Here is a 27879-nt window from a genome sequence, read left to right on the forward strand (position 1 = left end):
AGTTTAAGTATAGTCTTGGTGAACAAAGGCATTGCATTTGTTTTGCCCAGTTCAAAAATCAGCTTCAGGCAGTGAAATAGTTTATTAAGCAGCATTGATGAAGATTCCTATTCAGTACTGAGTTTAAGAACTCAACAGAGCAAGAGTTGGCATACTTTTAAAATGGCTGATCAGGTTTTGTCAGATAATCAGTATGAAACAGTCAAAGCCAATAAATGGAAGATTCCTCCAAGTTCTACTTGTAATTCACCAGGACTTAAAGAAATTTTACTCCAGGGTTTGTCTTCTTCAAATGAGTTAGCATTATTTTAAAAATCAGATATTATCAAACACAAAATTAAGTATTGCAAAACATGCATTTAAGTAGCAAATAATGCCTTAACCTGCATGACTTAGAAGAAGGATTATCTATAGAATGGGGAGAGGGAAAGAGAGAGATGGGGGGGAGGGGAGGGAAGAGATGAGTTTATTCCCTGCTGTTTGCCTCAAATGAGTAGGAAACTCAATATCTGCAGAACACAAATTTACTGTTGTGATAAATGAATTTTAATAATGTAAGATTGTGCTTGCAATAATTCCAACTGTATTGGAAGTCAGGAGTGATTAACACAATTGTTGCAACTTAATCAGAATAAATTTTGATCAATAGAAATACCCCAAACACCTTATATCTGTTATTCGTTATAAGTATTACAATAGCAGTCATGACTTACAAACTTCATGGATATCAGTAGAAGCTTAAATACTGTTAAATCACTTAGTCTTTTCATACATATATATTTAATAAAGCCCTTGACTCTGGAAATTCATACAGTTGCAATGGAATAACATTCTCCATGTCTTAACTAATTTTAAAATGTTTTGGTCATAGTTTGCATATCCTAAAATCAGTAATTGAGTATTGTTATTTGTAACATTAAAGATATAAACATATGTGTTAAATACCCCACATTCAAACAATTATATTAAAGGTAGTCCACGTTTAGCAACTACTTGTTCAGTGACTGTTTGAAGTTATATTGGCACTTAACAAGGAGATTTTGTCCAGAGAGTACTTGATGTTATGGTTGTCACAATGGCCCTGCAATCACATGATTGCAATTCAAGGCAATTGGCAACCAATTATAACAGTCAAACAGTCTTGGGGTCACATGATCACCATTTTCAACCTTCATTGACTTCATTATACTTTCTCCAACAGAAGCAGCTTGACTTTTAACACTGGAATATACTGCATGGTGCATTACAAGGAGCAATCCACAATAAGATAGCTTCTTGCAAACCTGCTTTCCATTTGTGATTGGCCACTGGGAGGAAAGCATTAAGCTCTCATATGTATATTTTATTGTATTTCTGAAATCTCCAAAACTTCTGATACATCTTATCCAAACTATGGGTATACAATGGTTGTGTAGCTCTCATTTCAGCTGGAGAAATATTTAATTTGGTTTTTTATATTGTATTTAAATAATATTAGCTAACATGCACTTTGTGGACAAAATATATGGATTGGAATACAACTCCTCTTTGATTTATATATTTTCCCCAATTCTGTACTGTTGTTCTCACATTAAGAATTATATTTCAAAATATTTTTTATCAGGGAAAACTGAACACAGAAATGTGGGATGTGAAAAAAATATTAATGAAACTCACATATCCTTTTCATTATATCATCACTTTAAAAGCTGAATGAACCTTAAGCTTTTGAATAGAGTAAAGACTAATTCTTACCTATGAACTAGAAATAAGTGCTGGTATTAAACCAGGTACAAAGAGTTACTGACAATTTAGTTACTAAGTAAATATACCAGCCACATTTTGTTTTAGTATCAAGTATGTATTTTAAAATTTCCATGTGTCACTAACGCTTAATGTTTTATAGTTGCATGCAAGTTCCCATCATCACTTCAAAGATAGTAATTTATACTTAAGTACTTACATGTACCGGTACTTAAAATATAAAGCTTTCCAATGTTGTACATTCAAATTAAATGGAATCTGAGGAATTTCCATATTGTAAAAACCTGCAGATTGGATATGATTTTAAAGTGCTGTGAAGGAAGTTGAAGAGGTAAACTCCCAATTTTCCACATTATTCCACCAAATAACAAACCATCTTGTGGGAAAGATAATCCCAGCATGTACATTAGAATTTGCAACTCAACATACTGGAGGCATATCTCTACTTCTATTTTAAATTGAGATCTGATGTGCATTCTATCAGATAACTGCCTAGAACAGGCCTGGTCAACCCTGCTGTGTTTCTTAGAGTTTTTGGAATTCATTTATCCCAGGTCATTTAGTGGTTGCATCATCACATAACAATGCTCCTGTTTTTTTAAATCAAAATGCAATTTAGAGCTGTCAACCCACCCATTCATTCACAATCAAGACTCATTCATATGACTGTTGCTTTAAGTAATTTCTTTCAGATGCACCAAAACAATTGTATTATAAATACAACTCGATTTGTCTATCATATCGCATTGAAGAAAATGTTTTAGTAGAAACAATTCAATTATTTTTTAAAAATAATTTTATTAAGCTTTTTAATAGAGTTTAAAAGCAAGGTAAGTAAGGATGAAGAAAAATAATAAGTTAATAATAATAACTATACTAATAAAATAATAAGTAAGAAAAATATAAGAAGAACTAAAAGGGAAAAAAAGAATGTCATAAAGAACTTTCTTCAATTGTCTTAACTCTAGTTATAAACACGTTTATATTTTACCCTCTCTAGGGTTCATCATAATTTTCTTCTTTCCATAATCTATCCTTCTTAATAATCAAATCCAAAAATCACAAGTTCATTTCTTTCTTTTTTCCAACAAAAAAAAATCGATAATGAAGAAACAATTCAATTCTTCAATCATAACTTAGTGGGCTATGCTTGAAAATACAGTCACCAAGTAGTATCTTACAACTGATCATTGGAAACAAGTACTATATACATTAATCCTAGAGAAGTGAAACTATTAGTTTTCCTTCTTACTATATTTAGTCATCCAGCCAATCTTTCTCCAGACATGGGAATTAACAACTTGATTTTTAAATCCCAAAATTCTCTTCAATGACAAATTCAGTTCTCCTTATTTAATTCTTGTCCCACACAATAAAAATGTCAGCATTTATAAAACACATATGTTTTGAGAACATCTCTTTCAGTGGCATTATCTGTAAATTTTAGTATGTCTTCTATAACATCTTGATTAGAAAACCAAAACTCTAGTTTCATTTGCTGAACTTTTCTTATCCTGTTCTTGTTCTACAGTCTTTCAGAGGAATTTCACTCATATTCTCAAACTTAACCCTTCTAATAATACTGCTATTTGCTTTTCTTGCCAAGTCTGGAATATTTTCCATTCGCTTTATGGAATTATTCCAGGGAATTATGTGTGGAAAGAATAGCCAGCATCGCAGCTGGCATTTCTCCCCTACAGCATCTCTGGAACAATCCTGTGTTGTGTTGTAGCACAATTCTGAAGAAGGTATTCTAGAAAAAAACAAGATGGTAGCCCCAGTATGCCCCTCCCCAGGTCCTCATCATCATAGTAGGGTGGAGGGTATTTATGGGAGGGATGAGCAAAGAACATACTCTGAGCAGTATTTTTCCAAGACATGGGGGTCATCCCACATGTCCAATTAAAACAAGCAGGGACGTATATTTTCCAACAAGATCACATAGAAAGAAAATATAAAATTATTGACAATATATTGCTGAATGATGGTACCCTCTAGTTGGATCACACTCTACATGCTACTGAGGAAGAGCTGAGGATCTTTTCGAGTACTAATGGTATTTATGATGTGCCTAGATTAAAGCTTTGGGACATCTAGTTGCTGACCTTGCTATACAGGAAAAGAAAATCTGAAGCTGCAAAGACAGAATTACAGTAGGAACGTGAAACATTAAGAAGCATGACCACAGAAAGCTCAGTACAGGAAAGAGGAAGTGAATCAACAACAAATTGACCTCTTAGGCATCAGCAAATCAGACACTTTCAATTAGAAAATCATGCTGTTTATTGTTGAGGATATGAAAAACAAAGAAGCGTTTTGCTTTTATAGTTAGGAAGGGTATAGCAAGAACAGTACTTCACTACATTGCAATTAATGACTGACTAGTACTGACAGTAATTTGTGAACAATCCTTTATCATACAGATCATTCAAATGTAGGCTTTAGGCTCAACAGAGGCAGACAGATCTGCATCTACACTTAAACTTCAGTTTGAAATTGATGCTGTTTGTGATTGGAGACTAGAATGCTTCAGTTGGAAACACAAAAGACAAAATGTAGTTGGATTGTACGGTTTTAGAAAATCAAAATTCAGCAGGGGACCAATTTATCCATTTCTGCTACTCCAGTGACTTCTTCATAACTAATGTAGTCTTCAAACAAACAAAACAAGCCTCTATATATGGACGTGACCAGATAGAGTATATAGAAATCAAATTGAATATATTATTGCTTAAAAGAACGATAGAGGAACTCAATTATAGCATCAAAGACATGGCCAGATGCTGACTTTCCTGATCCTAAAAGGATTTTGCTTTGTTAGTTAGGAAGGGTATAGCAAGAACAGTACTTCACCTTTCTGGTTCTACTGTTAATGCTTTATTTTGTGTCAAGAATTGCAATGGGTGTGTTGTGTCCTGCTCATTTTTCAGGCCACTTTTTGCACAGTTCTCTTCTCTCTTATTGTATGTTTCTTGCACATCTATGCATTTCTATGCCTCTCTGCTTTTATTCATTCCTCAAGTGTTTTTTTATTCTATAAGGACCAATTTTCTGCCTAAAATGGGAGATTTTACACTTTATTTTACTCCTGGATTCTGGATTCTTCTACTTTTGTGTTTCTTCCTTAGATTTTAATGCTAATATATCTTTCTTTGGCTAGTTTGAAGATATTTTGCAGTTTAATGTAAGAGAAGACAAGTTTCCTCATTTAGCTGAAGGGGTTGGCAGTTGGATTTTAGTTCCAGTCTTTCTAAAGGCAACAAATAAACTCATAGAGAATAAGGCAAGTCATATATAGAACATATCTCATGTTCTCTAATGGAAGGTATAGACTGACTGACTGACTGACTGTCTCCATCCATCCATCCATCCATCCATCCATCCATCCATCCATCCAATTTGCAAGATGATCAGAGAGCTAATTTGCTTTAAAAATCTAATTAATAATAATACTTGAGGTCCTGATATGCCTTTAAAGAGCCATTTTTCATTTTTTTTAAATCTGTCTTTTTCTTCTTCTGCAGGTTCCTTCAGTTATTATTTGTGAAGAGTTTATTTTAATTAGAAATTAAACAATACACATTTACTTCATAAAGAGTGGCAGCACTTAGCAACCTTGGCTGATCTCTAAGGCTAGGAAGGTTTGGATTTGATTAATATTTGAATTAATAAAGTGGTATCTGAAGTCTATAACGCCAAGACAAAAAGTAATAGAGAAGCATGAGCAAGATGGATGGAGTCAATTAAGTGGTAATGGGGCACCACTGAGGACCCGAAAGACCTGGTTGGAGAAAGCTTATTATGGACAAAATCTATGTATTTGGTTTCTAACAGCAGACATCAAACTCATGGCACATAATCAATCAATTTATATTTCGACTAGCGGCCATCAAAAAATCCCAAAGCTCCAAACTACACCGATAAAATTTAAAAAATCACTCTTGAAGAAAGCAGTGGCAAATTAATTTTATCTTTTCATCAAGATAAATTATGTCCACATAATTAACAGGGATTGAACTTAACTCATGGGAGATTTCATCTTAGTTCACTTTTACAGTTTATATCTTCTTTAATACAGAGATAAAAAGTTTGCATGATTTGGTTCTAGATCATGTTGAGTTGAGTTGAGTTTATTATATTTCTATGCCGCCCTAGTCCCCGGAGGGACTCAGGATGGCTCACAACCAAGTTGGGGGGGGGTACAAATAAGAAAAAAAGAACACGAACATGTAGCATTACATCAATGCTCTGCTCAGATTGCTGTTATTTTGCCACACTTGAATGTTTTTCTCAAAAAGGGATTCATATAATGAATGATACGGAGATACAATTTCCTGAGTAACCATAATATGAAATAAAGCATAATATGAAAACAAGGTAAGAATCTTTCTGAGCATGCTCATAAATTAATCTATCAAAGCTTGGATCAACACCTAGTGAGAAAAGTGCTCATTAAAGAGTTATTAAAAATATTCAAGAAAGCAAATGGGATAAAGTAAGGTGATGTGCACTAAAAGTATCCTAAGCAACTTTATATAATTTATTTCCAATATTCTACTAGATTAGAATAAAAACAGAAGACAAAATATTTCAGAAATGTTATTATTATGAATCCGACTCCAGTGCTTTTTCTCATTTTCATTGCAATCCTATAAAAATATTTTCAAATGTGAACCCCTCTGATTTTACTTTCAAGCAATATATATTTGTACTTTAGACCTTTTCAAAGTCCAGCCAGAATTCCTATTTTACATCAGATATCAGTTATTTATGCATTTTCCTCTTGATCTTCAGCTAATGAGAGTCCTTTTCTCCAACAAACAGATTACTAGCCAATGCATACAAGTTCAGCAGCATGCACTATTTTTCAAGCTATCCTGCATTTCAAGAGCTGAAGTGAGTGGCAGTTCAGCAACTCCTGGTGACCATGGGTTATAAATGTAATTAATAAAAGTGATATCATATTTATTTTTTAACCCTCCACCAATGAAATCATTAGTTTATTCAAAGATAATGTCAGTAAGAAACTAACCTTAACTTTGTCATTTTTAAATTTCCAAGCATTTTTGTTTTTACATCAAACTGTTTTGTTTGTCATTACACTGACACGATAGTTTACAAGAGGGCAAAAAATCGGCCTCATTCATTTATCCAAGATATATATATAAAAAGATGTGGACCTACCTATGTATGTTGCCTTCAAGTTTTTTCACTTTCAGCTCATCTTCTTCTGACTGTCTCTTCCTGGCTTCTTCCTCGGCCGGAGAACTTGCAGGAATTCCCTGCATCAGCCATTTTTCCCGAAGAGCTTTTGACTGGGTGAGAGATAACAGAGGAAAGAAAGAAAGGGGAAAAAAGCACACAAGATATCAGAAGTGACATTAGAAGAATTCTGCTCATAAATATTTGATAACCCTTCTTAAAGCTACCGGTTAGTGCTTTCAGCATTAGACTAATTCATGACTCCCTTAAGGGACTAATCTAGATCCCTGCTCAGCCAAGGTGTCACATCTAATTTATGAAAAAAAGGGCTGTTGATTTTATGTCCAGAAATAGTTTTAATTTGCAACAGTAAGAAGACAAACAGATAAAATGAATCAACAACTCAAGGACAGAAATTTTGAACTCAGCTAAAGACTTTTAGAGGGGAAGGGAAAGAATCATATTAAAAGAGAACAACTAGCACATTATTATTATTTATTATTATTTATTAGTTTTGTATGCTGCCCACTCTCGGAAGACTCCAGGCGGCTTACAATAAAAACAATAAATAAACAGTTTAAAATTGCAACAACATCCACAACTTGGAATGGGGCTGGACAATTCAACAGCCCCAGGGCTGCCGGAACAACCAGGTCTTTGTCACTTTACGGAAGGCCGGAAGGGTAGTAAGAGTCCGGATCTCAACGGGGAGATCGTTCCAGAGGGCTGGAGCAGCAACAGAGAAGGCCCTCCCCCGGGGGGCCGCCAGTCGACACTGACCGGCCGATGGAATCCGGAGGAGGCCTAGTCTGTGCAATCTAATCGGTCTATGGGAGGTAATTGGCAGGAGGCGGTCTCTCAGGTAGCCAGGTCTGATGCCATGTAGGGCTTTAAAAGTAATGACTAGCACTTTGAAGCGTGTTCGGAGACCAATAGGAAGCCAGTGCAGCTCATGGAGGATAGGTGTAACGTGGGTGTACCTAGGTGCACCCACAATGTCAGCTTCTGCTTTGCTGTTGCTTCAGCTGCCATTGAAACGGGGAGGGAGGGCATAGTATTTTGGGTGGGGTTACTCGTTGTGCTGGAGGAAGGTTCTGGAGGTCTTTGGATGGACAGACTACGCATGCGTGGGTGTTTCCCGCCTGGGCTAACGGCACCGACATTCCATCTTCGTGATGTCTTTTGAAGTTATCTCACACCTGACACTTGAAGGACTTATGATTGGACTAGGCCTATGATGCCAGGGGGTGTGGAATGGGCTATTCTATATATCAACTGTTTTCGCGCCTAATTAACCAGACTTCGCTATGCAACCGCTCTTTAACCATTTTTAATTAGTAAAAGTACATTTGATTTTCCACAAATGGAGTCTAGTGGTCTTCTTTCCTAATTATTAAATGGAGAGGTGCTGACACACAATCACTCGCGGGGCTGCATTCTGGATTAACTGAAGTCTTCGAACACTCTTCAAGGGCAGCCCCATGTAGAGCGCGTTACAGTAATCCAGTCTTGAGGTGACGAGGGTGTGAGTGACTATCCGAAGGTCCTCCTGGTCCAGATAGGGTCGCAATTGGTGCACCAGACGAACCTGGGCAAAGGCCCCCCTGGTCACAGCCGACAAGTGCTGTTCTAGAGTCAGCTGTGGATCCAGGAGGACTCCCAAATTGCGAGCCCTCTCTGAGGGGCGTATAATTTCACCCCCCAGGGTGAGAGATGGAATAGCTGGACCATCTTTGGGAGGAAGCATCAATAGCCACTCAGTCTTGTCGGGATTGAGTGCAAGCTTGTTCGTTCCCATCCAGACCCTGACAGCCTCCAGGCACTGGCACATCACTTCTACCGCTTCACTGAGTTGGGACAGGACGGACAGATACAATTGTGTATCGTCCGCATATTGATGGTATTTAATCCCGTGCCGGCGTATGATCTCACCCAGCGGCTTCATGTAGATGTTAAATAGGAGGGGGAACAGGACCGAACCCTGCAGCACCCCGTAATTGAGGGGCCTAGGGGTCGACCTCTGCCCTCCGACCAACAGCAACTGTGACCTGTCCGAGAGGTAGGAGGAGAACCACCGAAGAACGGTGCCTCCCACTCCAACCTCCTGCAATCGCCGCAGAAGGATACCATGGTCGATGGTATCGAAGGCCGCTGAGAGGTCAAGGAGCACTAGGATAGAGGAGTGACCCCTATCCCTGGCTCGCCAGAGATCATCGATCAGCGCGACCAAAGCAGTTTCTGTGCTGTAACCAGGCCTGAAACCGGACTGAAAGGAATCCAGATAATCGGTTTCATCTAAGGACCGCCGGAGTTGAAAGGCCACCACTTTCTCAACAACCTTCCCTACAAAGGGGAGGTTGGAGACTGGACGATAGTTACTCAAAATGGCTGGATCCAGAGAAGGTTTCTTCAGGAGGGGTCTCACCACCGCATCCTTTAGGAGGAGCAGGAAGGATCCCTCCTGGAGAGAGGTATTAACTATCATCTGGATCCAGCCACGTGTCACCTCCCTGCTGGTCGAGACCAGCCAGGAGGGGCACGGGTCCAATATACAAGTGGAGGCACTCACCGCTCCCATGGCCTTGTCCACTTCCTCTGGAGCGACAAGTTGAAACTCGCTCCATAAAATCCGCTCAAGACCTTTCCCCGGTACCTCGGATGGTACCGTGCAATTGGAGTCCAGATCTGTCTAAATCCGAGCAACTTTATCCGTTAGAAACTGAACAAATTCCTCAGCTCTACCCTGTAAAGGGTCATCCGCATCCCTCCCTTTCAAGAGGGAGCAGGTTATTTTAAACAAGGCGGCTGGGCGCGATTCAGCGGATGCAATAAGAGCGGCAAAATGCGCACATTTCGCCACCCGTATTGCCACGAGATAGGTCCTGATATAGGCTCTCATCAGTGCTCGGTCTGATTCAGAGTTACTGGCCCTCCAGTGGCGCTCTAGGCATCTCTTTTGGCACTTCATCTCCCGGAGTTCCTTGGTGAACCAAGGGGCCCTCCTGGATCCGCTACCTCGGAGAGGTCGCAAAGGCGCAATCCGGTTTAGAGCCCCTGCCGTCGCTATATTCCAAGCAGCGACTAAGGACTCCACCGGACTGTGGACGAGAGTGTCAGGTATTTCTCCAAGCACTGTCTGAAATCCCATAGGGTCCATCAGGCGTCTGGGGCGGAACAACCTAATCGGTTCCTCCTCCCTACAGTGGGGGATTGGTTTCCGAAAGTCGAGCCTCAGTAGGAAGTGATCAGACCATGACAAGGGTAAGATCTTAATACCCCTCAAATCTAGATCACATCTCCACTGCTCCAAGAGGAATACGAGGTCAAGTGTGTGACCCGCTGAGTGAGTCGAACCCCGAATTACTTGGGTCAAGTCCATGGCTGTCATGGAAGCCATGAACTCCTGCGCCCCGTCAGAGTGTTCACCGAGCAAAGGCAGGCTGAAATCCCCCAGCACCACAAGCCTGGGGAACTCTACCGCCAGCTCGGCTACTGACTCGAGGAGTGAGGGGAGGGCTGTTGCAATGCTGTTGGGAGGAAGGTACATTAACAACAAGCTCACTTGACCCTCAAGGTCCAACTTCACCAACAAGGACTCACACCTGACAAGCTCCGGAGCGGGGATCCTACGAGGAACTAATGACCCTCGGATGATGACCGCCACTCCCCCACCCCTTTCTCTGGGGTCGCGGCTGATGAAGCACCTGAAACCCTTCTGGGCACATTTCAGTGAGGGGGACTCCTCCCTCCGGGCCCAGCCAGGTTTCAGTGATACATGCCAGGTCTGCCCCCTCGTCTAATATTAGGTCCCAGATGAGGGGAGCCTTGTGAACCACAGACCTGGCATTTAGCAACAACAGCCTGAGACCAGGGCCCTGACCATTCTCACCATCTGGTCCTGGAGTGGAACTAACAGGGCCGGAAGGGGGGATCGCTGCGACGTAGCCGACCCTCCTTCCCCGGTAATGGCTAGCCCTGAAGTTCCCGTCGTACCTGCCCCTTCCCATCGTGACCATAATGTTCCGGCCCACTCCCGTACCTGTAGACCCTATTTCGCCTCCCGTAGCCTCCGCTCTCTCCGGCAGGCCGTTTATCTCAATCATTCTAGGACGGGAGATAGGCCTGGGCCCCCTACCACTTCTGCAATAGCACTCAGTGGAGGAGGCACCCGGCTGTTCTCCCAGTCCCCTCATGCATACACAGTCACTCACTCATACAGTCCCCACAAAGGGGAAATTTAAAATTTACAGGATACCATGACAACAAAAATAATAAAAGTGGGTACAAACATCAAGCATCCATCACATACATACCACATACATATCCCATACAAAAGAAAAAAAAATTGTGCAGATGTTAAAAAAGTGCAAAGTGTGTATAAAGTTTGTGGCAGATTCGCAAAAGTCTGGTCTGCCAAAGATGTGGAAAAGACAAAGTCTGAGTGGCTGAGGTGGCGTCCCTAGGGCGGCGAGAGATGATACTGGTCGAGCAGACGGAATTAGCTCATAAGTCCAAAAGCCCAGGGTCTGCAGTTGCAGGAAGGGTGGATGGGTGCCAGTTGAAAAGGCAGTGAGTCCACGCCCGCGTCTCCACCACTTCCCGCCGTTTTCTTCTGCCTAAGGTGTGTAACATGAACCAGTCACAAAAGTTGTCAGCAAGCCAGAAGATCTCTAGAACCGCTGCAGCGCTGGCACTGCTCGGAAGACAGACCGGTGAGAAGAAGGCGAAGAAGGCACCAATCAGGGCCAGCAATGGCGGCCGCTGGAGGGAGTCTAGACCCCAGGCACGCTGCCTATCCAGAATAATGGAGCCAGGAATAAGATGGTCCAGAAAATGGCGCTGTCTGAAGCGGCGTTCCTGAGGCAGTAGCAGTAGCAGATGACACTGGCCACAACAGAGGGCCAGTCGCAGAGCTCTCGGTGTCGCAGTCCAAGCAGGCAAAAAGTAGGGCAGTGTGGATCCCCGCGGGGCAGCGGCAAGGTAGAAAAAACGCTGCGCCAAAGGGAAAGGAGGGGGGGTCAGAAGAACTGTGGTGGAGGCAGGAAACCAGCCCCCCAGTCCAAGCAGACATTCCTGTAGAGCTCCCCACCCGCTCTTCAGGGCACAAACTGACACACCGGCACCGCTCGGCACAAGTCCAATGCCTCCCAGGGCAATGAGGCCGAAACCGTCGCCGCCTGTGCAATGCCGTCTCTGCAGCCGCCGTTGACCAGCTGCAGCCCAAAAGTACAAAGAAGCCGCTGAGGGAGGCAATGCCAGCCAGGAGCCGCCTGAAGGCAGCCCCCTCCCCAGGTAGTTACCTCCCCGGATAGCCCAAACGCTGGTCTCTTGCAGGAACCCCTCCTTTACCATGTCCGAGGTCCTGATTCCCAAGTTTCTCCCGTTATTATTTCTCAGTGAGCCGGAGCGACGAGGCTCGGCAGCCATTTCTTAGATGATAGATAGATCATCCAGCTATGAAGCAATTTTTAAACAAGCAAACTAGCATGATTATATATAACGAATGAAATGAAACCTATGCATGAAATTGTGTAAAAACAACTATGCCTGAAAATGATACAATTAATGGAAATCACTCCAAAGAAGTAAGAACAATTACTGACAAATGGTACACACTAGCAATCTATTGGCCTAAATTAGTTGTAAATGTTTCTTTATAAAACTTATGCCATCCATTTCAATTGCTCTGGCTAGCTTACAAGAAGACATATATTGTACTTGTACATGTTCAAATTTGTAAAGCCAATGTTTTACAAAATTCTTTCTGGCTACTCTCCATAGATGAAAGATTCATGCTTGGTTAGATTCCAAATACTGGAGAAGTAATAGAACGAAGACAGGTGACCTTAGTCTGCAGCCTTGTTAACATATCTATGGATTTTGATTCAAGCTACAACAATTATGAGAAGTCCTAATCGTGTAAGATAATGGTTTTCATTTCCAGCAACAAAGCAATCATAACTGACTCCTCTTTGATACTGTGAGGTATCCATAGGGTGACCAGACATCCCGCATTTGGCGGGACAGCCACGCTTTTTCATGAATTTTCCCGCGTACCGCACGGTTCTTTAAAAAACAGCTTTTTTTGGCGCTCGCAGCTCCCTCGCTCCCCTGCCCATCAGCTGCTAGCTTGCTGGGCTGGCTCATCGTTCCGTTCTATCCTACAAATTTAAGCCAGCCCAGCCTGCCGCTCACTGATTGGATTGGCCTGGACTCCAGCCAATCAGTGAGCTGGCTGGGATGGGAAATTTTCAGCATGCCACATGCTGAAAATTTTCCATCCCAACCAGCTTATTGATTGGCTGGACTCCGCTTAGCTGAGCACGCCTGCGCGAGTCTCCATTTCATTTCGTCTTTTGGGGTTGCAGCTGCGCTTACTCACTGGTGAGTAATCATGTTATGAATTGGTACGGGTGGGAATCGGGAGGTGCTGGGGGGAGGAGACAGCCCTCCTCTCCTCCTTCTCCCCCTTTGCGGAGTTCATTTCACCTCCTCGCGTCACAGCCAGCCCCTGTGCTACGCCGCCACGGGCGGCAGAAGCTCCATGACCAAGTGGAAGTTCTCTGCACGAGTGAAACAGCTGCCGCCGCTCGCACAGAGAACTTCCACTCGGTCACGGACTCCCAGAGCTTCTGCCGGCGTGGCGGCACCTGTGCTGCGCGGTTCCCAGCAACCACACTGCAAGTCCGTAAAGCGTGGTCGTGTCCCGCTGCCCTCCCCTGCGGCTCTCCTGCTGCGGCTTCTGTTTCAGTCGCGCAGAAAACTTCCACTCGCTTCCTGGGCTTGTGCCGCCCGGCAGAAGCCCCGGGACCCAGTGGAAATTCTCTGCGTGAGGTGAAACGGCCGGCAGCAGCCTCGCTCTCCTGCCGCGGCTTCTGTTTCAGTCGCGCAGAAAACTTCCCCTTGCTTCCCGGGCTTGTGCCGCCCGGCAGAAGCCCCGGGACCCAGTGGAAGTTCGTTGCGCGAGGTGAAACGGCCAGCAGCAGCCTCGCTCTCCTGCCGCGGCTTCTGTTTCAGTCGCGCAGAAAACTTCCATTAGCTTCCCGGGCTTGTGCCACCCGGCAGAAGCCCCGGGACCCAGTGGAAGTTCTCTGCGCGAGCTGAAACGGCTGGCAGCAGCCTCACTCTCCTGCCGCGGCTTCTGTTTCAGTCGCGCAGAAAACTTCCATTCGCTTCCCGGGCTTGTGCCGCCCGGCAGAAGCCCCGGGACCCAGTGGAAATTCTCTGTGCGAGGTGAAACGGCTGGCAGCAGCCTCGCTCTCCTGCGGCCAGCGTCCGTTTCAGTCGCTTCCCTTGTCCGTCTTGATTGCTGGAAGCAGTAACAAACGGCACGTCCGCTCCGCAGCGTCCTGACAGCCACCCCAGCCGGTGGCTACCGGGCCTCGCTGGAGTCAATTGCAAAACCGCGTTCAGCGCTTGGAGGACCTGAGGCATCTTGGGAAATGCAGTTCCCTATCGGAAAGAATGGAGTAGCTGCGAATTTGTAACAACATAACATAACTTGGTGCTTCGCAGGTTACGAAAATCTCGTTTGATTTGCACACTGTTTTTTAAAAGTTAGATAAAGAAATTATGTTGTGAAAGCGACTAGAAAGCCCCCCTCCCCTTCCTGTGTGCGAGAAAGGGAAGGAGAGGAAGGAAGGAGGGAGGGGGGGAGGAAAAGAAGAAGGGAGGGGGGGAGAAGATGGAAGGAGAAAAGATGGATGGAAAGAGAAAGAATGGAAGGAGAAGGAAGGAAGATGGAAGAAGAAAGGAAGAAAAAGAAGAAGGGAGGGAGAAGGAAGGAGGTAGGAAGAAAAGGGGAAGAGAGGGAAAGAGCAGAAAGACAAAGAGGATGAAGTTGATAGGCAAGAGGAAGGGGGAAGGAAGGAAAAAAAAGAGGGAGAGAGGAAAGAAGAAAGGATGGAACTAGAAAGGAAAGAAGGGAAGGAGGGAGGAAAGGGGAAGACAGGGAAAGAGCAGAAAGACAGAGAAGGTGAAGGTAGATAGGCAGAAGGAAGGAAGAAGCAAGAAATAGGAAAGGAGGGAAGGAGGAAGGAACAGAAGCGAAGAGGAAGAGAGAAATGGAAAGAGCAGAAAGACAGAGAAGGTAGATAGGCAAAAGAAATGAAGCTGAAAGAATGGAAGGAGGAAGGAAGAGAAAAAAGGAGGAAGGGAGTGAGTGAGGAAAGAAGAGATGATGGAAGGAGAAAGGAAGGAAGAGAGGGAAAGAGCAGAAGACGGATAAGGTGAAGGTAGATAAGCAAGAGGCTTCACACTTAGCGACCGTTGCAGCATCCTCATGGTCACGTGATCAAAATTTTGTTTGGCAACAGACTTGTATTTATGCTGATTTCAGTGTCCTGGGGTGACCTTTTGACAAAAAATAACATTTTTAATCAAGCCCCCCCCCCCCCCCCGGTCAATGGTGTCCCTCTTTACCAATCTGAAAATCTGGTCACCTTAGGTATCCAACACACAGGGAATAATCTAATCTGTTACACTAACTACTTATTACAGAGCCACTTTAATGTAGTTGTTAAGGAACCAGGAAACTATCTGGGGAAATGTGAGTTCTAGTTGCATCTGAAGCATGACTTTGAGCCATACACTTTCTATCAGCCCTAAGAAAGAGACAATTGTTCTGAAATCATGCCAAGAAAACTGCAGGAAACAGCCTAGGCTATCGGCAGGAGTCAATACAGGCTCACAGGAACCCAACAAACAAAAACCTTCTACATATTAAGTTTTAATGAACAAATCTAAAATCAGAGTCTTTGAAATAACCTATCACTAATTTGAAAGAACAGCATAATCAAACGTTATTCATTTGCATCTTTTCTATTTAATAACATATTTGCATTCCTTATCTAACTTTGCTTTTTTCTGTACAAGAAATATACATTTCTCTTATAGAGATATTTCTCGTTATATCTTACAGGTCACTCTTCAAGCAAATGCATTTGTAATATTTTTCGCATGAAATCACAAGACAAATATTTAGTGGGTGCTATGTCATTAAATATCTAGAAGCATAATATACACAAGTAGGCCAATGAAAATTATCATAACTTTATTGGAGGCTAGAGATGTATTGGGGTTGATCATGGCTGATTAACAATGCACATTAATTGTGAAATAAAATAGTTGTTTCTTTAGAATAAGGTGAGAAAGCCTTTGGAGGAGGAGTGCGGCCTGGCAGGAACTTTCACCTCCCCTAAGCCGGGGTGGCTTTGGAAATGAGAGCAGAAGACCTAAGCCTGGTTTAGTTAAACAGACACTGCCACAACCATGGCCCATAACTTCAGCACAGCCATCTCCAGTTCTCCCGGCCTCTGTCTAGGCAGAGGTTATGGGCCATGTGAACTGGAGATGGCTGTGCTTAAGTTATGGGCCATGGTTGTGGCATTGTCTAGGCAATTTTCCCAAACGGTTCCCTATGGATCAGAATCATGTGGTAATGATTTTAATGAAACTAAGAAAGGAGGATGAGGCAGATGGTCACCCTAATAATATCAAGAGAAGAATGGGTCTAGAACAGTTTTTTTGCATTGAGTTATCCCATATTTAATTGTTCTGTGGCAAGCTGTCCCTTGGCTAGTTGTCCTGTATTGAGTTGATAACAGTTTTATTCGTTTAGAATGAACTATATTATTCGAGGGTTGTTTTTCCACAAGTATTATTATGAAATGAGCTATCCCCTATTCTATACTTGTGCTAAATTTTATTTTTATTTTTTAAATGAGGAAATTTGCCCTTATTCTTATTTAAACTTCATTATTGTAATTTTAGTCCTTTCCTCCCAAGCTATCAAGGTGGTTTTGAATATTACTTCCAACTTCTATGAAATCAATTATCCCACTCAATTTTGTATAAACTGAAAATTCGCTAAGTTTCCCCTCAGCTTCTTCATTTAAATCATTAATGGAATACCAGAATAGAAGACTTGAGACTAATTCCTTTGGTATCCTGTTTGAGATTTTTCTCCAATTGGTTGAGGAACTATGAATGAACCCTCTCTGAAAACATTTTTCAAACTGGCTATGGATGAACTTAATTGTCAGAACCACATTTACTTAGCTTGCTAATTAGCACATGATGTGGATTTTCCATAAATGCTTTACTGAAGTAAAAATGCATATGTTTATGGCATTTCTACAACCTATCAAAGAACTTGCTAGATAAAAAACAAAGTTATTACAAATCTGGTGAGATTTGTTGTCAACAAATCTATGCTGACTTTGGTAATTATTTCCAAGATTTTTACAGCACTATTTCACTATTATTTGCTCTAGAATCTTCCCACATGTTAATATCAGTTTGAGAGGTTAGTGTGCTGGATCTTCCTTTTCTCTTTTTTTAAAGATAGAGAAGCATTTGCCCTTGTTCAAGTCTCTGTTATTTTATTGGTTCTCCACACAATATTTGGGCAGATATAAGTGCAGATAATTCCGCACTTTAAGATGAAATTCATTTTGTCCTAGAAAGTAAACTTTTCAATCACAAGTTTCAATCCTGCCTCTTTAACCTGTATTTCACAAAGTCCTGGATCATTTTTTCATTGGAAGAATATTGAATTTAAAAAAAGAGTTTATTAACTGCTAGCATTTTACTTTCACGTTTGTGCTACTTATTTTCTTTTCTGATCTGACCCTTTCCATTTTCTATATACACTAAGGTGACCAGATTTTCAGATTGGAAAAGAGGGACACCCTTGACCGGGGGGGGGGGGGGGGGGGGGCTTGGTTAAAAAAATTTTTTTTTGTCAAAAGGTCACCCCAGGACACTGAAACCAGCATAAATACGAATCTGTTGCCAAACAAAATTTTGATCACGTGACCATGAGGATGCTGCAACGGTCGCTAAGTGTGAAAAATGGTCTCAACGGTCGCTAAGTGTGAAAAATGGTCATCAGTCACTTTTTTCAATGCCATTGTAACTTTGGTCACTAAATGTTTTCCCCCTCCTCGAGACTCCTCACTTCTTCCTTCATTCCTCTTGCTTATCTACCTTCACCTTATCTGTCTTCTGCTCTTTCCCTCTCTTTCTTCCTTCCTCCCTCCTTCCATCCTCTTCTTTCCTCACTCACTCCCTTCCTCCTTTTTTCTCTTCCTTCCTCCTTCCATTCTTTATACGATATAAAATTCAATGAGGGTGAAACACACCAAATCTGGCAAAGCTGCCTTGCACCAACCTGGCCTGCCCATAGAATAGCAGCCACTTTGAGACACATAAACCTGGTCTGAACATATTGCATCACAAAGATTTGCAAAGATCACATTTGCAAAAAGGAACATTTCTTGTAGTAAATACATTTTATAAACAATTTAAAAGTAAAAATCCCCCCAAAATAATAAAAATAAAAAAGGTATTCTATAAATAAAAGAAATCCTTAAAAACCATTGTTAAGTATTACACCAGCAATAATTTATACTGTCACCATTTCAAGCTATCATCAGAAATACGAATCCGTTGCCAAACATCAACATTTTGATCGCGTAACCATGAGGATGCCACAACGGTCGCTAAGTGTGAAAATGGTTGCTAAGTGTGAAAAATGGTCATCAGTCACTTTTTTCTTTTTTTTTAAATATAATTTTTATTAAACATTATTACCTTTAAAAAACAGAAAAAAACAATACAGCGACATAAATACAACGACATAAGCAAGACAAATCATACATAAAACATACAGATACAAATGCCGTTTTAGACATACAACCCCCCTCCCCCCCCCACGGTGACAGTCATTCACAGCCCAGTTTTTCTTTCTTTCCTCATTATTAGATCTCTAAGCCACATCTTCTCATGGCAAGATTCAGGGATCTATTACAGTACCTATGTTAACTTTCCCCATTTTAAGTCCCTGCTGTTCTCCTAGTCGCCCACATATACCATAGGTTCCAGCTAAGATAATGTTCTGTTTCTCCTTTGTCCCTCAGCCAACCCGTCATTCTGTCCATTTCTGCACATTCGTAGATCTTTTTAATTAATGCATCTTCCGGCGGTATAGTGGTGGATTTCCAAAATTGTGCATAGGTTATTCTTGCGGCCACAATTATATGCAGGCTCAAATGCCATATTGAACTGCTTATGTTATCTGGTTTGATGCTTAGTAACAGGTTCTCAGGTCTCCATTCAATGTTTGCCCCGGTAACCTCTTTTAACCATTTTTTAATCCTTTTCCAATATTTCGTGGCCTCAGTACAGGACCACCAAATATGGTAGAATGTGCCATCCTTTCTTCCACATTTCCAACACAATGGAGATAACCCAGGAAACATCTTAGCTATCCTCGTTGGGGGGAAGTGCCACCTATAAACCATCTTGTATATGTTTTCTTTGAATGCAGTGGATGTTGTAAGTTTAATGGTCTTACTCCATAGATCCCACCATTTGCCCATTTCAATTTCATAACCTAGGTTTTCAATGCCATTGTATCTTCCTGATTATTAAAAGTGCAAATTCACTCAGTGTCAATCATGACTCCTGAGTCCATTTCAAAGTATTGTGCATAGAAATTTTAAAAATGGCTTGTTTCAATTTATTTTGGATAGAATCTTTTTTTAAATAGTCTAAGACAATTTAAAAAAAGAATCAACACAGAATACCACTATTTTAAAAAATCATATGCACAATAAATAAAATATTATTTTAAAATACATTGAGCCTATACTCCTTACAGTAAATGACTCATCTGGAAACAAGCCAATAGCATTTTTTGTGTTTCAAATTTACAGATGTTCCAAAATCAGCTTAAAGTCCAAATATTTAAAGACCACCCCCCTCAAAGCTATCTTACCAGAGCTTTAAATATCTTCTGGGGAGGCCCTGTAATCCCATTCATGACAAAGGTAGGGCTTTCTCAGGAGGAAGGTTTCAGCTGGTGCCCATCCTTTGGAAACCTCCTTCAGAGCAGGGAGCCCTAACCTGCTGTCCATTCAGGAAGGCTGTACAAATTATTCTGTCTTCTAGAGCCATTGGGATTTAATATGGTTTTATCACTGGATTTTCTTTTTATTGTTTTTGTGGAATTGTTACAATGATTTTATAATAATATAATTTTATTTGGCATTTTTGTTGCTGTAAACTGCTGAAAGCCCCTGATAGAATACAAATTATTTAATAATAAATTTAAAAAGCTGGATGCAAGATATGAAAACATTGCAAACTATTGTTCAAGATAATTTGAGAAAAGGGAATCATTCACCAAGAGTGCTAATAACTACTGCTAAGTTATATAGCAAATCAGATACTAAGGCCTAATGCCACAGAGGGGAGAGAAATTCATAAGTTTTCAAGATTTCCTGCACTGCTTCAAACATATACACTTAATACCAATGAATCCACAGCTATTATTTGATACAAGAAGATGGGTATGGAGAACGGAAAGAAATTTAAATTAATAAAAAAGATGCCACTGAAATCATCTGTTTTAAATTATAATCCCTCTTCCTGACAGTGGATCAATAAAAAAAGATTATGCCCAATTCAAACTGGAAAAATACATTTAGCTCAAAAAAATAAGATCGTCATGGTGATGAAAGAACATGGCAAGTATCCCTAGGAATTATTTGTCTCCAGGCAAATAAGGAAATACCTGTTGCTCTGGTCTTTAATGCAATTCTTGCTTAAGGCAGAGCCCTCCCCCGAAAAAATGCTTCTGCCGGGCTGCGAGAGCCACGTGGAAGTTGTCTGCACGGCTGAAAAACGGACTGTTTGCTGGGCTGGGAGGAGGAGACAGCCCCCTGCCTTCTCCCCCTTTGGCTTTGCGAAGTTCACAGCCAGCACGGGCGGCAAGTCTGGATGGAAGTTCTCTGCGCGACCGGCAGCCGCTTTTTACTCCCGAGTAAATTTTTTTATAAAACATGATTTATTTTACTCACCACCAGTAAGCGCAGCTGCAACCCCAACAAGAAAGACAAAATAAAATGGAGACTCGCGCATGCGTCCTCAGCTAAGGAGTCCAGCCAATCAGTGAGCTGGTTGGCCAGCTCACTGATTGGCTGGAGTCCAGCCAATCAAATCAGTGAGCGGCAGGCTGGGCTGGCTTAAATTTGTAGGTAGCATAGAACAGAACGATGAGCCAGCCCAGCAGCTGATGGGCAGGAGCTGCGAGCGCCAAAAAAAGTGTGCCTTTTAAAAAAGCGGGCGGGACGCGGGAAAATGCATCAAAAAGCGGGGGTGTCCCGCCAAAAGCGGGATGTCTGGTCACCTTAATATACACTTTTTTGGTTGTTTATCTCAGTTTATCTCTCTCCAGTAAAGCCAGCTCAAATTACTTACAGTATTGGAAAGCAAATCTTAATGACAGAATGTGAAAAACATTCCTTATTGGAAAAGTGGTGTTAACAGCAAAGGCACAAAAACGTTTCCTGCTGGAGTAGACCTCCAAGCATAGCTAATTAAAAATAATTTTGTTATTGTCAATGTGTGAAATTAGGCTTTTTATAAAATGCCTAGGAAATCTATAGAATTCCAAATGTATGGGAGGTCAAGGTATGAAACGTTTAACATTTCACACATTTCCATTCTATTCAAAGCCAAAAGGCAAACTGACAAAATATAAAATGCTCCCACTAAAATGCCATTCTAGCCTTCCTTGTTCCAACAAGCAGGTCAATACTGGTATTTACCTCTTTCTTTTCAATAAGAAAATATCTTGTTTTATTTTGCATTTCTTCTTTCATTTTCATATACATCTTTTCAATAAGGGTTAGGGTAGGGAGTTAGCTCATGACTTTTTTTACACTTTGCCTGAAGAGTTCTTGTCATTCTGCATAATGACTAGGTATTATATACAACATCTAGGGAAAGTATACATTCTATTCTATTCTATTCTATTCTATTCTATTCTATTCTATTCTATTCTATTCTATATTATGTCCCCATTTATTTGTACTCATTTCCTTTGTTCATGTCCATGTTTATACTTATACCTGTTATCTTGTACATATTTGATAAACTACAAAAAATAATTAAAAAGAAATACTAAAATAACATAGACATTTCATACTTTGCATAAAAAGTCACATATTCTATAGATTTCCTAGGAATTCTATACAATGCCAACTTTTCACACATTGCATTTAACATTTTAAAAAGCAAGTTTTATTTGCCAGCATTTATAATTTATATTCTAGGATCTGTTAGAGTATTAAAAACAAAGATTTTAAAAATGTATACAGTATTTGTGGCATTTATAACCCAGCTTTTCTGAAGGCCACATACTCTCTACCTCTCTTATAAGAACTCCATGAATAACTGTCACTCATGAGGTTCAGCACAGGAAGGAATCTGAACATAGATTTCTCAGGCCCAGCTTAACACTCTAACCTCAACACCATGGTATCTAGCATGACGAAGTCCATTAGGAAGTGAAATCCCACAAAGAAACAAATGGTTTTATGCAAACAAGTAGGCAAGACCTCAAATATGGAAAACAGTTTGTCAAATTCACTTAGTCGAACAATAATGGGAAGATATTTTCCACTATAGAAAGAGCACTTTTGGATTCATGCCACTGTTGTCTAAAAAAGTGTTAAACTGTATCAGCCAACAGCATAGACATGAAGATAGTAACTGCTTAAGGAGTCCTGTAATGAAACAAAATCTATTCCGTCCAGGAATGAATGTGTATACCCTCTCAATAGACATACATTTTGGAGACCATTTTGGGTATTGATTTTCATCCAGATCTACCCACCAGCTGCTGTTGTTTACAGAATATCTAACAGAAGCAGTGCTAGAAAGCTAATTGGCTGTGGCTTCTTCCCCTGGCAAAAACAAGGCCACATGGAGCAATCTCCCTGGTACCAGAAAATGACTGCATCCCAGGAGGAAGCAGCAACAGATAATTTATTTGGAGGTAGACCTGCCATAGGTAGGTACTAAGATTTGAATACTAAGCTCTCCACCTCTTCATGTTTTGTTAACCAGAGGCAAATTAAGTTGCAATGCAACCTTTTTAAAAGGATTTTTCAAGAGGAGATTTAATGACAAAAAGCAGGAAGGGAAACCACACAAAGCTTCCTCTTTTCATCTGCCAGACTGCTTGTTGTTCCCTGTAGATAACATTTACTGGGAGAAGAAATGCTCTTTTAAATCTGGGCTCAGAAACTTTTCTCTTTTATCTGCAAAGGTGAGCCAGTCCAGGGTGAAGTGAGGACACAAGGAAGAGGGCACGGCAGAAGGGATGGCTAGGTTGAGCCTTGAGGAAGGGGAAATGATAGTACTTGTGTAATATTTAATAGTACTTGTGTAGCATTTGAAGACTGCCCCATGTGAGATGGTACAGACTGTCCATCCTAAAGTACAGGATATAAATTAACTATTTATAAGTAATCCTTGACTTACAATCATTTGTTTAGCAACTCTCTGACGTTTTAATGGCATTAAAAATGACTTATAATGGGTCCTCACACTTATGACCATTGCAGCACTCCACAGTCACGTGATCAAAATTCAGGCACTTAGCAATCAGCATGTATTACAATGATTACAACGTGACCACCATTTGTGATATTCCCAACTAGCTTCCAACAATCAAAGTCAATGAAGGAAACAGGACTTGCTTAACGACTACTTGATTCATTAATAAGTGCAGCAATTTGCCTAACAACTGTGGCAAAAGAGGTTGTAAATTTGGGTATGACTCATTTAGCAATCACCTTGCTCAGCAATCAGAAATTTCAGACTCAGTTGTGTTCATAAGTTGAGGAGTATCTGTAAATTCTGCCTGAACGTCTGAAAACAAAACTGTTTTTACAGACAGAAATCTGACAGCGCACTCAGTTCTGAGGGTTAATTGCTTTACTCAGAGATGCTTTAAAATGGGGTTCCTACATTGAGGAGGAGATTACAGTGGCCTGAATGGCTTTTTCTAAATTTATTATGCTATATGATCTTGCCTGAGGCTGAATTCCTGTGTAGCCTAGTTTTTCCTACCTGGTAACAACCAGGCTGTGTAAGACATATAGGACAGAGGTGGGTTGCTTCCGGTTCGGCCTGGATCGGGTGAACCGGTAGTGGTGGTGGCAAGAGGCTCCGCCCACCCACCCGGACGCTTCTGCGCATGCACAGAGGCATTGCACGTGCATGCACAAGTGAACTGGTAGTAAAAAAAAATGGAAACCCATTGCTGATACAGGAAGAAGCACCAAATAGTCCTGAAACAGAATTTCTAGCTGGGAAATCTAGAGTTTTTGAGAAAATGAGTTTATCTCACTAATAATTTGAAAAAATATTCAAAACCAACCCTTGCAAATCCATTGAAAAACTAATTTCTCCCTCTACATCTTGAGATATGGAGTATCGATATTCTGAACTGCCGTTTTTCAATTCTTCCCATCTATCCAGCACTTATCCATTTCAGCAGTCCCCCAAAATTTCATTAAACTTATTGTTATGCAAAAGAGAAAAGTGCAGAATGAAATGTAACAACTATTAATGAAGTGGTGATAAATGTATATGTAGGACCCGCCTATCACGAGATGGAGATGCAAAAGGAAGCCTTTTGAACTCTTTTGATTGTGTTTCTTCTTTAATTAAAAGCTTGCTGAGCAATTTTTATGGCATAGGCAAGCTATTATAATTCATATTTCCTGTCTCTCATACCAAGACATTACCACTATGGATACTCACAATGAATTGAGAAACGGGCCAGGAAGGATGTATCTTTGGACAAGGAAGATGAATCTACTTTCTCTGTTCTGCAATATCCACAATTCTAGTATATACTGGTACTCAGACAACTGGTTAATTTCTCCTCTTCATTATTCTGTTAATAAGCACAGATTTGGACCATTTTCCTCTTTAAAAAAAACATCTACTAGGTCAGGAGTAAGAGGATGAAGATCTCCTTCAGCTATTTTGGGAATGTGCATGTCTGTTCCCACTGGGTTAGTGTAAGTTCTTTCCCAGAGCCTGGAAAAGTACAGGAAATGATGGGAATCAATCACCAAGAGAAATAGGAGTATTCTGATGATGCTATTGTGAAATCAAAAGGGACAGATCAGAAGCAGTTTAGCTCCTTGGAAGGAGGCATTTTGCTCACTCTCAACCATTTTTTTGCTGTAACAGTGGCAAACATACTGTATATGGAAAGGTATTCACTTGGAGCACCTCACACAGCTCACTGTTCTTAATTTAGCTGAACCAATGCAAAATAAAACCTGCTCTGAATTATATTGCCCCCTCCTCACATAGTAAAGAACTAGAGCCACCTCTAGATATAACAGTATAGCACATAATTTTTTTAATCTCAAAAAGATGAAAAATACATTGTCTATGAAACTATTTTTTTTAATCTCAAAAAGATGAAAAATACATTGTCTATGAAACTATTTGGGATCTTTTCATTTTAGTGTATGGTACAATCTGCATGAAAACACTGCATAGGCCAAAATATTTTGACCCTATTGCTAATATGTGTGACCTATTGCAGCTTTTCTCCGCTTTAATTAAAATCAACAGCCCCTTTTAGGTAGGGTGACCAGACGTCCCGCATTTGGTGGGACAGGCACGCCTTTTCATAAATTTTCCCGCGTCCCGGGCCGTTCTTAAAAAAACACGCTTTATTTTGGCGCTCGCAGCTCCCTCGCTCGCCTGCCCATCAGCTGCTAGCAGCTAGCTCGCTGGCTCGTTCTGTTCTATCCTACACAAAAATCTAAGCCAGCCCAGCCTGCCGCTCACTGATTGGCCTGGACTCCAGCCAATCAGTGAGCTGGCTGGGATGGAAAATTTTCAGCACGCCATGTGCTGAAAATTTTCCATCCCAGCCAGCTCACTGATTGGCTGGAGTCCGCTTAGCTTAGCACGCCTGCGCGAATCTCCATTTCATTTCGTCTTTTGTTTTGGTTGCAGCTGCTTAGGCTTAGCTTAACTCACTGGTGAGTAATGCAATGGACTGGTACCGGTGGGAATTGGGAGGCGCTGGGGGGAGGAGACAGCTCTCCTCTCCTCCTTCTCCCCCTTTGTGGATTTTCACCTCGCGCAAAGAACTTCCACTCGGTCCCGGAGCTTCTGCCGGCGTGGCGGCTCCTGTGCTGCGGTGGGAAGCGACCATGCAGCGAGTCCGCAAGGCGTGGTCGCATCCCGCTGCCCTCCCCTGCGGCGGCGGCTGTTTTACTCGTGCAGAGAACTTCCACTCGGTCACGGAGCTTCTGCTGCACGTGGCGGCCCCTGTGCTGCGGTGGGAAGCGACCATGCCGTGAGTCCGCGAGGCGTGGTCGCTTCCCACCACCCTCCCCTGCAGCGGCGGCTGTTTCCCCTCGCACAGAAAACTTCCACTCGGTTCCGGAGCTTCTGCTGCCCGTGGCGGCGCTGCACAGGCGCCGCCACATGCGGCAGAAGCTCCGGAACCGAGTGAAAGTTCTCTGCACAAGGTGAAACAGCCGCCGCCGCCTCGCTCTCCTGCGGTGGGAAGCGACCACGCCGCGAGTCCTCTTCTTCCTCCTCCTCTTCCTCCCTGTCCAAGCGCCAACACCACAGCCGTTTGCCTTTGCCATCATGACAGACCAGTCCACCTTCCACAAGTCACAACTCCTATTTATAGGTATCCTGGCAGCCCTGGCAGAAAGGGGTTCTACAGAAGTAGATAAAATGGCAAACTTCACTAGCTGACTTTCTATTCCACAATTTATTTATTTTTGCAATATCTTGTAAGAGATGTACCTTCAATATTCCCCCAAGGGCAAAATTTAAGTGAATACAGTATTTTTTAAAAAGGATTCTCATCTGAATCAGAATAATATGTTTCAATAATATCTGGAAGTTGAATCATGGCAACTGGACTTTTATTTTTTTTATTTTTTGCTATTTGTCTCAGCTTTCAGACAACTGGATGACTTAGAATCTTTATTGACATATTTCAATAATATTGAAAATTTGAATATTCAAATATAAGAATTAAGAAACAATCTTTGAAAGGTGCAGACTGATACCCCCATCCCACTTTCAACACTACAACAACCAGATTAAGATCAAATTCAGCTCCAATAAATACAAATAGTGCTTGACTTGCAACCTTTCATTTAATGACCATTCAGTTACTATGGGAGTGAAAAAAATGTCTTATGACCGTTTTGCACACTTTTGACCATTTCGGCATCCATTCAGTCAAGTGATCAAACTTTGGACACTTGGCAACTGACTCATATTTATGATGGTTACAATGTCCCAGGGTCATATGCTCACCTTTTGCAAGCTTCTAACATACAAACTCAATAGGGAAGCCAAATTCACTTTACAACAGTGATTCACTTAACAACTATAGCAAGGAAGGGCATAAAATGGGGCAAAACCAATGTGACCACTGTCTGTGATTCCTTTGTTCCATCCAACTATATACCAATTATCCCATATCCAATAAAATTCTGATTCTTCTTTTCCCTGTATTTCTTTTGTTAATTTATCCATTTCAGCACAGTCCATAATTTTTCTTATTATTTCTTCTTCATTTAGGTTTAGTTTATTTTTCCACTTCTGGGCGAAAGCTATCCTTGCTGCTGTAAGTATACGTAATATTAGATATTGTATTTCTTTTTTGTATTTCGTCGGTATAATTCCTAATAGAAAGAGTTCAGGTTTCCAATCTAACTTAACTTTTGTTATTTCTTCCAACCAATTTTTGATCCTTTTCCAGAATTTTTTTGCCTCTTCACAAGTCCACCATAAATGATAATATGTGCCATGTATTGAATCACATTTCCAGCAATTTAGCGAGGTATTTGTTCAAATTTTGGCGAAACTTGACGGTGCCAGATGCCATCTATAATAAAGCATTTTGTACTGGTTTTCCTTGTATGGGATTGATAGTGTCATTCTTAAATTTATTCCCCAAATTTTTCCCATTTGTCTAGTTCAATGTTATAGCCAAAGTTCTGTGCCCATTTTATCATTGGTTCTTTTACAATTTCCTCTTCCATTTGATACTTCAAGAGGAATTTGTATATT

The 27879-nt window shown here is 41.3% G+C and overlaps 1 protein-coding gene across 5 annotated transcripts in view; it reads right to left on the reverse strand.

The window, feature by feature from the left end:
* The window catches only part of PALM2AKAP2 (PALM2 and AKAP2 fusion), a 323435-nt gene that overhangs the window by 226449 nt on the left and 69107 nt on the right, over positions 1 to 27879 (reverse strand). For all 5 annotated transcript variants that reach the window (XM_087716190.1, XM_087716187.1, XM_087716185.1 and 2 more), the window contains one exon: positions 6928 to 7058. In XM_087716190.1, the coding sequence (XP_087572316.1) occupies positions 6928 to 7058 (131 nt within the window). The remainder of the gene's footprint in view (positions 1 to 6927; positions 7059 to 27879) is intronic.

This window comes from Thamnophis sirtalis, unplaced genomic scaffold, assembly GCF_051295495.1.
Source record: "Thamnophis sirtalis isolate CommonGarterSnake01/CBP01778 unplaced genomic scaffold, rThaSir2_p1.2 scaffold_5, whole genome shotgun sequence".
Taxonomy (NCBI): Eukaryota; Metazoa; Chordata; class Lepidosauria; order Squamata; family Natricidae; genus Thamnophis; species Thamnophis sirtalis.